The sequence below is a fragment of the Galeopterus variegatus genome, unplaced genomic scaffold (assembly GCF_000696425.1).
Source record: "Galeopterus variegatus unplaced genomic scaffold, G_variegatus-3.0.2 Scaffold6797, whole genome shotgun sequence".
NCBI lineage: Eukaryota > Metazoa > Chordata > Mammalia > Dermoptera > Cynocephalidae > Galeopterus > Galeopterus variegatus.
The window spans coordinates 43,354-56,993 of record NW_007732908.1 but is presented as its reverse complement, the minus strand read 5'-3'; the positions used below and the strand labels follow the sequence as shown (position 1 = coordinate 56,993).

At 35.7% G+C, this 13,640-nt stretch overlaps 1 protein-coding gene across 1 annotated transcript in view; it reads right to left on the bottom strand.

Annotated features, from left to right (window-relative positions):
- Positions 1 to 13,640, bottom strand: part of LOC103606719 (centrosomal protein of 112 kDa-like) — a 74,089-nt gene that overhangs the window by 54,913 nt on the left and 5,536 nt on the right. Inside the window, exon 5 of the mRNA XM_008591268.1 lies at positions 4,330 to 4,409. Within this exon, the coding sequence (XP_008589490.1) occupies positions 4,330 to 4,409 (80 nt within the window). The remainder of the gene's footprint in view (positions 1 to 4,329; positions 4,410 to 13,640) is intronic.

The following is a 13,640-nucleotide window of genomic DNA, read 5'->3' as shown; positions in this document are numbered from 1 at the left end:
AGCAGTTCCCACTGCTGCTGGGTGTATACTCAAATGAATGGATATCACCATGCTGAAGGGATACCTGCATCCCATGTTTATCCCAGTTCTATTTACAATAGCTAACATATGGAACCAAATTAAATGTCCATTGTCAGACGACTAGATAAAGAAAATGTGGTATATTTAGACAATGGAATATTACTCAGCCATAAAAAAGATGAAATACTGCCATTCACAGCAACATGGATGAACTTAGAAAATTAGGTTAAGTGAAATAAACTCGGCACACAAAGAGAAATACCACATGTCCTTACTCATAAGTTGGAGCTAAAAATATAAACAAATAAAAGAAAGAAAGAAAGATACAACAATCACAGTAACTCCTTGAACTTGCAAAAGGACAGACCAGAACAGAGGCCACCAGAGAGGGAAAGGGGGAAGGAAGGGGAGGTTAGCGAGAAACTGGTAAAGGGCCACAAAAAATGAATACATTATGAAATGATAAATATAGTAGTTATTCTGATTTGAGCATCACATATGGTACACAGGTATTTATATTCAATACTGTACCCCACAGATATGTGCAATCGATTATGTTTCAATTTTTAAAAAATGAGAAAAAGTAAAAAATAAAAATAAATATTACACACACACAGACATTATGTGTACAAGTACATTAGAAGAGTGGAAGAATGGGCCAGCCCGGTGGCGCACTGGAGAGTGCGCCACTTGGGAGCGCGGCGGCGCTCCCGCCGAGGGTTCAGATCCCATGTGGAGACCGGTTCCCACTCACTGGCTGAGCGATCCTGTTACCGGTCAGTAAAAAAGACAAAAAGGAAAAAAAAAAAAAAAGAAGAGTGGAAGAAAATACACTAAACATTTAACAGCAGTTACATATGGGGAATGGGACTGGGCATGGGAGGCATGAAGAAAAGAACTTTTACTTTAAAAAAGACTTCATTTTTTAGAGCACTTTTAGGTTCACAGCAAAGTTGAACAGTCTTAGGTTCACAGCAAAGTTAAGCAAAAGGTACAGAGATTTCCCATAAAATCCTTATCCCCACATACACACAGCTTCTCCCACTATCAAATTCCCACACCAGAGGGTACATTTGTTAAACTGATGAACCTAGGGCCGGCCCGGTGGCACACTGACGAGTGCAGCGCTTGGGAGCGCGGCAGCGCTCCCGCCGAGGGTTCGGATCCCATGTGGAGACCGGTTCCCGCTCACTGGCTGAGCGCGGTGCGGGCGCAACACTGAGGGTTGCGATCCCGTTACCGGTCAGTAAAAAAGAAAAAAAAAAAAAAAAAAAAGGAAAACAAACAAACAAACAAAAAAACTGATGAACCTACACTGACACATCATTATCACCCAAAGTCCATAGTTTACACTGTGGCTCACACTGTGTGTTATAATTTGTGTTCAAAATTCTATGGAAGTGGACAAATATACAATAACATGTATATACCATATAGCATTATGCAGAATAGTTTTATTTCCCTAAAAAAAAAAAAAGGGTGAATAACCAATGGAGGCTGGCATCTCTGGAGAGACAGAAGAGGATAGGACCATATACCTAGAATAGTTTATCTTTTCTCCACTCTTTCATCACAATTCAGTTAAAAGACTTTTCTTTCTCTTAAGAAGCCACCCATTACCAATCCATCTCACTAAGTATCCTTTATTATATGTTTTTTAAAATCCTTTGCCTTATACTGCATTATCACATATTCATATGAATATGTTTAGAAATTCATATGTATATATATTCCTGCTTTCTCTGGTATCTTCTACTATACATTCAACATGGACAGAAGAAATAAGCCTTTATTAAATGAACAAAAGTAAGGATAACTGCATGTGCATGAACAATAACACATTCTAAATCTGAGATTTTTCACCTCTGTGCATATGTATTAAAGAAAAAAATTATTAATAATGAAGGCAAAGTTTCTATACCATATAGCTGTCATTTAGCAAAATGGAATTGTCTCTGGGCCAACTGGGTCCAACACTACTCTTAGAGTCAAAGGCAGAAGTAGTTGACTCTTGGCATATTTTCCTCTGAGTAAACAGCCAGCTTACACTCAGACCTCACAATAACTTACTCTTTTACTTCCAAACTAGATTACTGCTGCTATACTGGGTGCTGTACTGTTAAGATAAAATTAAAGATATCTCCTACATAGGGAATGGGAGAAATAAATCTACAGGGGAAATTTATTAAAAATTCTAAAACAGCTTCTTTTAACTCCAAGTAAAATCGAGTATTTGGGTGTTACTACAGAGTGTTACTTGGCTCAGAAAATGATTATGTTGTATATAGAAAACTATGGAAATTTCAGGGCTATTTGACTATTTACCAGGCAACATTAAAAGGTACTATATTGCTTTACATTTAAACCCCCAATATCCCACTAAAAAATCTTCTGAACTCTAACTGCACTTATTGTTAACAACTTAATACCTGGTACTTCCAGTGCCTAACCTGGACTGTAAAATCATTAATATCATTGTATCTTGATCTCCATCTTCTAAATCTTTTATTTCTTTTAGTATGATACTACAGTGTATAAAAGCTATAGGTACTAAACGAATATTTGTTGATTTACTGTTATTTAAAGGGATTATCCCTTCCTTTAGAGATATAAAATACAATTCAACTAACCAGTGGAGAAAGTATAAAGAAACTGCAAAAGAACAGAGACAAAGTAGAACAAAAGAGAAAAACTGTGGTAAATCAAATAAGGCTCATGAAGAAACCTTCATGAAGAAGGCTTCTAATCAATATTTTAAGGAGAAAAAAATGAATTAATGAGGAATAAAGGGAGGGCATTCTTTTTTTTTTGTCTTTTTTTTTTTTCCGTGACCAGCAACGGATCGCAACCCTCAGTGTCGCGCCCGTACCGGACCGGGACCGGCAACGGGATCGCAACCCTCGGTGCTGTGCCCGCACCTCGCTCAGCCAATGAGCGGCCGGTCTGTATGTGGGATCCGAACCCTCGGCGGGAGCGCCACTGTAGCAGTGCGCCACCGGGCCGGCCCAAAGTGAGGGCATTCTATCCATTTAAAAAAGCAAGAATGGAGCTGGCTGGTTAGCTCAGTTGGTTGGAGCACGGTGTTATAACACCAAGACCAAGCGTTCAGATCCCCATACCAGCCAGCCCCACACCCCAAAAAATTGAAAAATATGAATTAAATTAAAAATCAATAATGCACTAGTTTTGTCATTGGAGTAGAAGGTACAGTGACATGACTAATGTTTAATGAATATTATCATTCTCTTCCGATTTCACCTAATTCATACTTGGTGATGTGAACAAACAGGCAATAAGTCTTTGTGAAGATAAAATGTCGTTATCTTGTGATGTCATAGTAAACAAATTATTTTAAGATGTTCTATTTAGCAAGTGAGCTAATACCTTTTATTAACAAGCAAAGCAAGAGAGGAGAAATGGTTACACAATCTTCCCAGGCAGAATTTGATACTAAGATTGTTTGATCCTGGGTATTTTTGGCCTGTTTGTAAGTTACTTCTATTTGGAGGTTTGAAAAAGCAAGAAAAATAGAATTAGCTGATTCTGTGGGAGTTATCTAGCTCAAGGAAACTTCTCTTAAATCACTTTCTTGAGTCAAGTATCCTGTTGACCTTCCTCCAATTAAAGTTGTTATTGCTCTGTACTGTAATTGCCAAATTTCTTGAATATCTTTCCAACTGGACTATATGGGAAGGGACCACACACTGCGTGACACATGGCAGAATCTCAATATTTATTGAATAAATCAATTATTTCCAGCTTAAAACTGCAAGGTTAAAAAAAAAAAAACCTAGTGATAGGTAGGGCCTAATCAACTTAGTAAATGAATGGAGAATCTAATACTTTAATGCATGTTTAAGTATTATAAGACAAAGCTTCCCCCAAACAATGCCTGTATAGTAATTCATTTTCAAATATAACAATTAGAACATTTTATTACCCAAATTTCTCAACAAAACCTACAGAGGGATTTCTAAATGTCCTGACTCCTAAATGTCATTTTCTTAAGAAAAAAAAATCTGTTTTCATTTAAGAGGAAGAAAGCATCTGAAACCACTAAGTTCTATTTTCTTACATTCCTATCACTTAAAAACCGCTGAATTAATTTTTCTTTAAAAAAAAAAATAACTACTGCCTTGTAATAAAATTCCAAAAATAGAGATTCATCATGGAAAACCAACATGAATTAATCCACAACAAGGCTCTTATAAAAATATGATGTTTAGATTCTAGTTACTTAATTTGGCCCACAGTTTACTATAAAAGTAATAGTAATTTTTAAAATTATATATATTGAAGTTTACTTACTTCAAAGCTTCCTCAAATTTATGAATTTTCTTTTGAGCATCTTCTTTCTCTTTATTAAGTTCACTCTGCAAATCATAAACCTGCCATGACAAGAACATGTAAAATTTACTGGAAGACAAGTAAAGATTACTCAAAAGAGAAATACAATGAAACAGTAATCTCTAATCCATTTTAATATAAAATTAGATTTAGATATTTCAAGATAGAACTTAGTCAACCATAAACATTTACCATAGAATAATTTCAATACTATACTTCTAATATCAATTTTTTGTTCAAAGTTAATAATTGCTTGATTCCACCTGCATGTGGATTCTCTTAAAATAAACAGATATGTAAAAAACTAAACAAGAGAGCAATCTCTTTTGATTTTTTTTAGAATCACATTTTAGCCAAAGAAAAGGATTCTCAAGATTCAAGAAAATATAAAATTACTTCAAAAGTTTAATTCCAAAAATGGAATTAAAAGATAATACAAATCATCCATGAGCTTTTTGAAGACCTCATACAATAACATATCTATACTCCCCAAATACATAAGGGTTATGATGAAATAGTCTTCTTTCCCACTGCTGGGAATGATATGCATAACCATTTAGAGTTCAGGAGGAATCTTCCCACCATGACTGTCTCTTCCCTAAACGCGGTATTCTTTGAGTAGGTAGGATGGCAGCATCAGTAACAAGCGCTAAATGAAAATTTCTCTTCACAGACAGCTCTTCATTTGCAAATGCAGATACGTATACCCAGTGTGGACATTATAAGGATCTTAAAATATGAAAACTGGTACAGCTGGACAGAAAGGGAGGAGTAAAACAGGAGCCAGGGTGCCCGATGCATGGCAATTGAGTGAAGATACACAGCCTAGCTGGTAGGGATAGGAACGCCCACTGCAGACCTGCTGGACAGCAGGGTGAGGCTGAAAGTGAAGCTGATGGACAGCAGGGTGAGAGAAGAATGACAAGAACAGCAACAAGACATATACGCACTATGACAACCACATCAACACTGAATTAGCACAGCCAAAAATATCTGGAGTTAGCTATCTATGTTAGCTTGAATGGGGACCTATTTAACTAAAACCGTATAGTCTTCAACCTTTTCCTTTTATAATTCTCTTGTATTATTTCTCTTGGTATTTTAGTAAAATAAATTAATAAAATCAACTGTAAACTAAAATGAGTGAGGACAGGCAGGTAAATTTCCATAATATCAAAAAGTTTCTACTGGCTGCTATGATGGCAATCATTAAATTGAGAAAAAACCTGAGAAGCAGAGAAGAAAATGCAGGGTCGTCATGGGAGGGGGTGGACCATCAGTGGAACTAGGAGACAGGGGCCCCTCTCCCCATATTGAAAGTGGCAAACTTAAAATATCTCATAAAGACTATTTTTCTTATTAGGAAGAGAATGAGCAACCCACCTAGCAAATTTTTGCCCCGACATTTATTTTACTTTACATGGGAAAAGAAGACGTCTGCTTCAAAATTTTACCAGGTTCAAGACTGAAATTATTGTTCCACTTATCTTGGATCCTAATATACATTACAGTGCTTGGCATGTAGTTATGCTAAATTGGAGTATGAACATTACTAAAGCTACAGAAGCACAAATCTAGTCTTTTTTTAATGTGCAGAATCAAAGATTAAAAACCCTCAAAATAAAATTAAGAGATAACCTAATGTAAAGATTCTGGAAACATATATGTTTTAATACCAGTAAAATTCTTCCTTAAAACAAAATCTTAAGTGAAAATCAATATACCAACTTTAAAAAAACCCAGAGAAAAGTTAATCTATTCAAATAGAAGGTTAGGGAAGGACAGATGGGAAGAAAGTTAAAGGGAGAAACTGGTTAATATCTCAAGTGTTACATTCCATTGGTGTTTGTTTATACATATTTACCTATCCTTTTGCCTTAACTTTATTAATTATTTTTAAGTCTCTTGCAAATATCACAGTTAGATTTGGCCCAAATTATACATCCTTCTTTTAACACAGGAGCATATGGAATTTATTACTATCACTAAAATATTCATAGTTATGCAATTTTTTATGCTTCCTGGATTTTAGGTTCCTTATTATATACAGCTTTTGTTGCTGTTAGTGTTCCAAACTCCTCCATGTTCTGACATGATAGAGACAAAAAATTATTTTTTTGATTTTATTGGCATATAATTGGCAAATAAAAATAGTATTTATTTAAGGTATACAACATGGTGTTTTTTAAATTTATTTTTTAATTGACAAATGACAACTTGTACATATTTTTGGTACACCACATGGTGTGTTGATATATGAAAACTTTGTGAGTTGACTAAATCAAGCTAATTAACATATCCATCATATCACATAACTTATTTTTGTGATTAGAACATTCAAAATCTATTCTCTCGGCAATTTTCAAGTATACTATATGTTATTATTATAGTTACTATGAACTTATTTCTCCTGCCTAAACTGAAACTTTGCATCCTTTAACCAGCACCTCACCATTCCCTGCTGCACCTCCCCCCAGCTCCTAGTAACCATCATTCTACTCTGCTTCTATGAGTTTGCTTTTTTTAGATTCCACATAAGTAAGATCATGCAGTATTTTGTCATCCATTTTCATCCATGTTATTGCAAATGACAGGATTTCCTTCTTCTCTAAGGCTGAATAGTATTTCACTGTCTTGTATTTTCTTTATCCATTCATCAATAGACGGACACTCAGGTTGATTCCGTATCTTGGCTATTGTGAATAATGCTGTAATGAACATGCAGATATCTCCTCGACATACTGATTTCATTTCCTTTGGATATAAACCCAGAAGTGGAACTGCTGGATCATACAGTAGTTCTATTTTTAATTTTCTGAAGAACCTCCACACTTTTCTATAATGGCTGCATTCAGCAATGTGTAAGGGCTCCCTTTTCTCAACATTCTTTTTTTTTTTTTTTCCTTTTTGTCTTTTTTCGTGACCGGCAACGGGATCGCAACCCTCGGTGTCGCGCCCGCACCGCACTCAACCAGTGAGCAGACCGGTCTCTATATGGGATCCGAACCCTCGGCGGGAGCGCCACCATGCTCCCAAGCGCCGCACTACCGAGTGCGCCACCAGGCCGGCACTCTCAACATTCTTGCCAACACTTGTCTTTTGGTTTTTGTTTGGTTTTTGCTCTCATAAAAGCCATTCTAACAGGTGTAAAGCGATACACTTCCTTGTAGTTTTGATTTCCATTTCCCTGATGATTAGCGATGCTGAGCATTTTTCATACACCTGTTGGCCCTTTGTATATCTACTTTTGAGACACGTATGTTCAAGTCCTTGGCCCATTTTAACCATCAGGTTTTTGTTTTCCTGCTGTTGAGTTGTTTGAGTTACTTATTTTTTTAAATATTAAACCCTTATCAGATATATGGTTTACAAATATTTTCTCCCATTCTGTAAGTTGTTTCTTCACTCTGTTGATTGTTTTCTTGCCTGTGCAGAAGCTTTTCTAGTTTGATGTAATCCTATTTGTCTATTTTTGCTTTTGTTGCCTGTACTTTATTGTAATATCCAATAAACCTTCGCCAAGACCAATATCAAGGTTTTCCCCTATGGTTTTTTCTAGTAGTGTCACAGTTTCAGGTTTTACATTTAAGTCATTAGTCCATTTTGAGTTGATTTTTGTATATGGGGTGAAATAAGGGTCCAATTTCATTCATCTGCATGTGAATATCCAGTTTTCCCAACACCATTTATTAATGAGATTCTCCTTTCCCCACTGTGTGATCATGTCACTTCTGTCAAGGAATTGACCTAAATGTGTGTATTTCTGGGCTCTCTATTCTGGTCTATATGTCTGTTTTTATGCCAGTACCATATTTTGATTACTATAGCTGTGTAGTATATTTCTGAAATCAGAAAGTGTGAGGTTTCCAGCATTTTTTTTTTTTTTCTTTTGGCTGTTCAGATCACTTTAGTAGCAGCATGGACATTTTAATAACATTAATTCTTCCGATCAGTGAACTTGGGATATCTTTCCATTTATTTATATCTTCATCAATTTCTTTCATCAATGTTTTAGTTTTCAGTGTACAGATCTTTCACCTCCTTGGTTAAATTTACTCCTAATTATTTTTTGGTTGTTGCTATTGTAAACAGGACTGTTTTCTTAATTTCTTTGGATAGTTTGTTGTTAGTGTATAGAGAAACAACAAATTTTTTTTTTTCCTTTTTGTCTTTTTTCGTGTCCGGCAACGGATCGCAACCCTCAGTGTCGCACCCGTACCGGACCGGGACCGGCAACGGGATCACAACCCTCGGTGTTGCTCCCACACCTTGCTCAGCCAGTGAGCGGGAACCGGTCTGTATGTGGGATCCGAACCCTCGGCGGGAGCGCCACCACGCTCCCAAGCGGCGCACTGTAGCAGTGCGCCACCGGGCCGGCCCGAAACAACAAATTTTTCAATGTTGATATTGTATCCTGCAACCTTACTGAATTCATTTATTACTTCTAACAGGTTTTGGTGGAGTATTTAGGGTTTTCTATATATAAGATTAGGTCATCTGTAAACAGAGACAAATTTATTTCTTCCTTTCCAATTTGAGTGCATTTTTCTTCTTTTTCTTGCCTAGTTTCTCTGGCTAGGACTTCCAGTATTGTCTTTAGGAGTGGAAACAGTGGGTATCAGTGTCTTGTTACTGATCTTACATTTCAGTTTCCATTGAGTATGATGCTAGCTGTGGGTTTGTCATATATGGCCTTTACTATGTTGAGGTACATTCCTTTTATAACTAATTCGTTGAGGTTTTTTAAATCATGAAAGGATGTTAAATTAGTTTTTATCATAATAGGGTGCAAAAATTTTGTCAAATGTTTTTTCTGCATCTATTGAGATCAACATATGATTTTTATTCCTCATTCTGTGGTATATCACATTTATTGATTTTCCTATATTGAGCAATCCTAGCATCTCAGGGATAAACATCACTTGTTCATGGTGTCTGATCCTTTTAACATGCTGTTAAATTCGATCTGTTAGTATTTTGTTGAGGATTTTTGCGTCTATGTTCATCAGGGATATTAGCCTGGTTTTTTTGTTGTTGTTGTTTGTTTTTTCTTGTTTGTTTTTCTCTGTATTGATTTTTTTGGCTCATCCTTAGGTTGATTGTCTAGTAATTGTATTTTTCAAAAAGAATATCCTAGCGATATACCTTCTGAGGATTTGCACATCCAGAAATGTCACTTTTGCTTTCACAATGAAGAACAACGTGCATGTAAGATTCCCTAGGTCACAACGTTTTGGCCTAGAAACACAGCCCATGTTACTCTATTGTTTTACATTTGCAACTGAGAAGACTAAAGTCATCTAAGTTTTGCTGTTCCCTCCTCCTAGTCTGGACACATATATGATCATTCTCTCTGCAGGGCAATAGAAATGTTTTTTAATTTTCTATCGATTTTTATCTCATAGAGTGAATCTTATAAATTTGCATAAGAGACCTTCTGAAAAGTTTTCTCATATTTTTAATTATTTTTGTGTAATTTACTCTAAGCCCTCCCTCAGAAACATCATTGTTGTAAACTGATTATGCCTTAATATATATCACCTTCCTCAAAATTTTTGATTCATTGTCCTTTTCCTTTGCAGTCTGAAAGATAATGTTTTTCCTTCATATCATTGATTTAATTTTTACATCTGTTCTACTACAACCAGCTCCTATGTGGATTTTGAATCTGCTATTGTGCTTTAGTTTCCTTACAATCCTTCTTATGACAATTATCTACATTTTCATTTCATCCTTTCCTTATGATATCTGTTCCTCATTCATAGACATCTTATCTTCTTGTATGCTACTGATGAATTTCTTAATACTTTCTTCCAGTGCAACACATTTTCAGTTAATTTTTGTATATGGAGTGAGATAGGGCTCCAACTTCTTTTCTGCATGGAGAAAGGCATTTGTCCTGGCACCATTTCTTGAAAAGACTCTTATTTCCCCATTAAGTGAATGTGGCACCCTCGTCAAAAATAAATTAGCCATACCTCTCTGGGTTTATCTCTGGACTCTCATCTTTATTCCATAGATCTATTTGTCTGTCTCTATGCCAGTACCAATCTGTTTTGATTACTGTAGTTCTGTAGATTGGATGCCCCCCCCCAACCTCACTGAGGCTTAATCCCCACTCTAACTGGTGAGGGTGGGAAATCCCATTATGGTAATTGGAAGGCAGGGCCATGAAGAGGTGATTAGATTCTAGGACCATGCCTAGTGAATGGATTAAAAATTGTGGCCAGGGATATGATTCTGAGGGTTTTAAAAGAAGAACGTTATGAAAGGTGCGAGGCGCGGGAGCAACACCGAGGCTTGCAATCCCGTTGCCGGTCCCCGGTCCGGTACGGGGGCAACACTGAGGGTTGCGATCCGTTGCCGGACACGGAAAAAAGACAAAAAAAAAAAAAAAAAGTTCATTGAATAGATTCATACTATCTTTTAATTCTATTGTTTCATGAACTTTTGGAAGTTCCCTCATCTAGCAATTCCCTTAGACTGTACTTTCAGAAAATGCCCCTGAATTGCTAAGCATTTTGAGTTCTTGCAAATGCTTTTTATCACTTGCTATTGAATCTCAACCTCTGCCAGGTTTTCAGCTGCCACTTCTTGATCCCACTCAGTATGCTAACTCAAGTACCTTGATCTAATTTATTGCTTCTAAAACTATGAGAACAATTTCTGAAGGTGGAATGGAACTATCTTGATGAGAGAATGAGGACCTCTCCTCTGAGTTAAACATGCATATCTCAATTCACATATTTTGAGCTGGAGTTCTTCAAAGCTGGAAGCCATTTCTCATTTATTTTTATATCCCTAGCACCTAACACAATACCTGGCCCACATTAGAATAGTCAACAAATGCTGTTCTAGGTTTTATTTTTCTTAAATAAATTTGTATTTTATGCTTAAGAGCCCTAAGAGCCTTTTTTGATTAACTTTTTAGTTTTTACTTATACTATAGATAGTTGTGGATGATAGATAATTAAACACCAGGTAAGTGGGAAATCACTGCATACTGATCTCAAAAAAAGACTAGAGATTAATATTCTTGTTGTGTTTTTTAAAATTCTTTCTTTATTTTTACATACAAGAAAATTAAGGAACAATCAGCTTAGAAAGAGATATGCTATTGCCAATCTTTTCTTTTTAATATACTAATGGTAGTGGGGAATAAAGCTTGAAATGATTTGCTTGTAATCATTTCCTTACTATATATTGTTAATAGCAAAAAATTAATTTAAAAGTGATAAATAATAAAAATACAAACCAGATAGTCAAATATACATAATATATTCTCAAACATCAAAATTTGCTGTAAATAATTGATTTAAGTAGCCCTAAGTACATTATTGAACATTTACTAAATATAATTTTCTACTCCCTTGTGTTCCAAGAATTTAAGTAATGAAGAAAGGAGTACTTGTATAAATAAGAATGGACTTATGCTATATATCAGGAAATAGATATACTGTGGCAGACGTCATCACATAGTAAAGAGCACAGAACTGGTGCTGACCCAAACATCGACCAGCTGAATAACTCCACCATGTCTCTTCACTTCTCTAACCTCTGCTTCCCAATATGAAAAATATGGGGGACTGGATTGAGTTGCATGACTTTCATAAATCTTTTCACTGCACAATTTCATTTTTAAAATCTTCAGTAAAGGCATATGTCTTCTTAAAGAAAATCATGTCCATTGTAGTTCAAAATACTACCCAACATATTACATGTAAAGTTGTGAAAATTTTAAATTACTTTAAACATAATTAAAAGAATTCTATACGAATGCTAAGCATTGGAATAACTACATTTTATGGTTTTGAACTCCATCAGACTTTATATCTCATTTGTTAAATAGGTACAGCAGAATGACTTTAAGTAGATATTTCAATTCTATCACATTTTAGAATATACCTGCTTAACTGTCTGATGAATTTCTCTAGGTAAACAGTACTATCTTTTATTTCTGGTGCCTGTTTGGAAAACAAGCAATAGGTTATTTGTAGGAGGCAGGTGTTTCCTTGCTAGTAAAATCATTTAGCCTAACCATTTCCTGATTTAACAGATTAGGACACTTCATCAAACAATTACATTTAGTTTTACTACCTATTATTTGTTTGATGTTCAAAGATCTTAAGAGCAGGCAATAGCCACTAGAGATCAATAAAGACCATTAGATACTATGTGTGTGCTTAAATTAGGGACAGCATCTGATGCTGTTTTTTTACCTCAAAGACAAGTTAGATGGTATGCTCCCATCCTGCTGCTTTCTTACAGGCATGAGGAAATAATGTCATTCAGATGGCATTTCCTCCTCCTGAACAGATATTCAGAACTAAGTTTTATACCAAAAGTTATTGAATGTGCACACCTGTAACACTGTCTTAACAAACAAAAGCCCTATACATCCCATTTAGCTATCCAGTTACACAGTCCAAGGCTATGTAAGATTTATGTCAGCTCTTTGAGCAGTCAAAAAGGATATTCCCTGAGGGGGGTACAAAACATCAAATCTTCAAGGCTTGAGATCACAGCAGGTTTAATAAAGAAAGAAGAACAGATGTCAATTTAAAAGGGGGAGATTATGGAATTAATTGTAAAACAAAAAGTGACATGCTGAGCAACATTTTCTCCCAATATAAATAATGTTAGGAACATAAGCAATATGAACAAATATGATTATTTTTTATTTTAAAGATTACTATTATTTTAAACAAGTCTTATTTACACTGAAAACAATTAACACACTCTAGTTACTTTATTAAAAAGCTGAGCCAATTGATGCCTCATGGAAAGGGAATAGCTGTAGTTATGATGGCTAATAAAAAGGATTTAGGTCTGCTCCCTGAAGTGAAATAGAATAGGAATGGATGGGAGGTTACTGGATAAAGATGAATGGAGCGCTAGTGTTCCCTTTCATATGTAAGCTCACCAGGGAGAGAGACTGATAGCAGAAATCTTAGTTTACTTATTGGCTAAATACACAAGAAAAGGTAGGAGACAGACTGTCTTTCTAGGTCTGTCTCTATATCTGACAGTCTTCAGTAGGATTTAAAGAAGTTTGGTTTGCATTTCCCTGATGATTAGTGATGCTGAGTGTTTTTTCATATACCTATTGGCTATTTGTATGTCTTCCTTTGAAAAATTTCTATTCAGCTCCTTTGCCTTTTTTTTTTTTTTTTTTTGTCTTTTTTCGTGTCCAGCAACGGATCGCAACCCTCAGTGTCGCACCCGTACCGGACCGGGACCGGCAACGGGATCGCAACCCTCGGTGCTGTGCC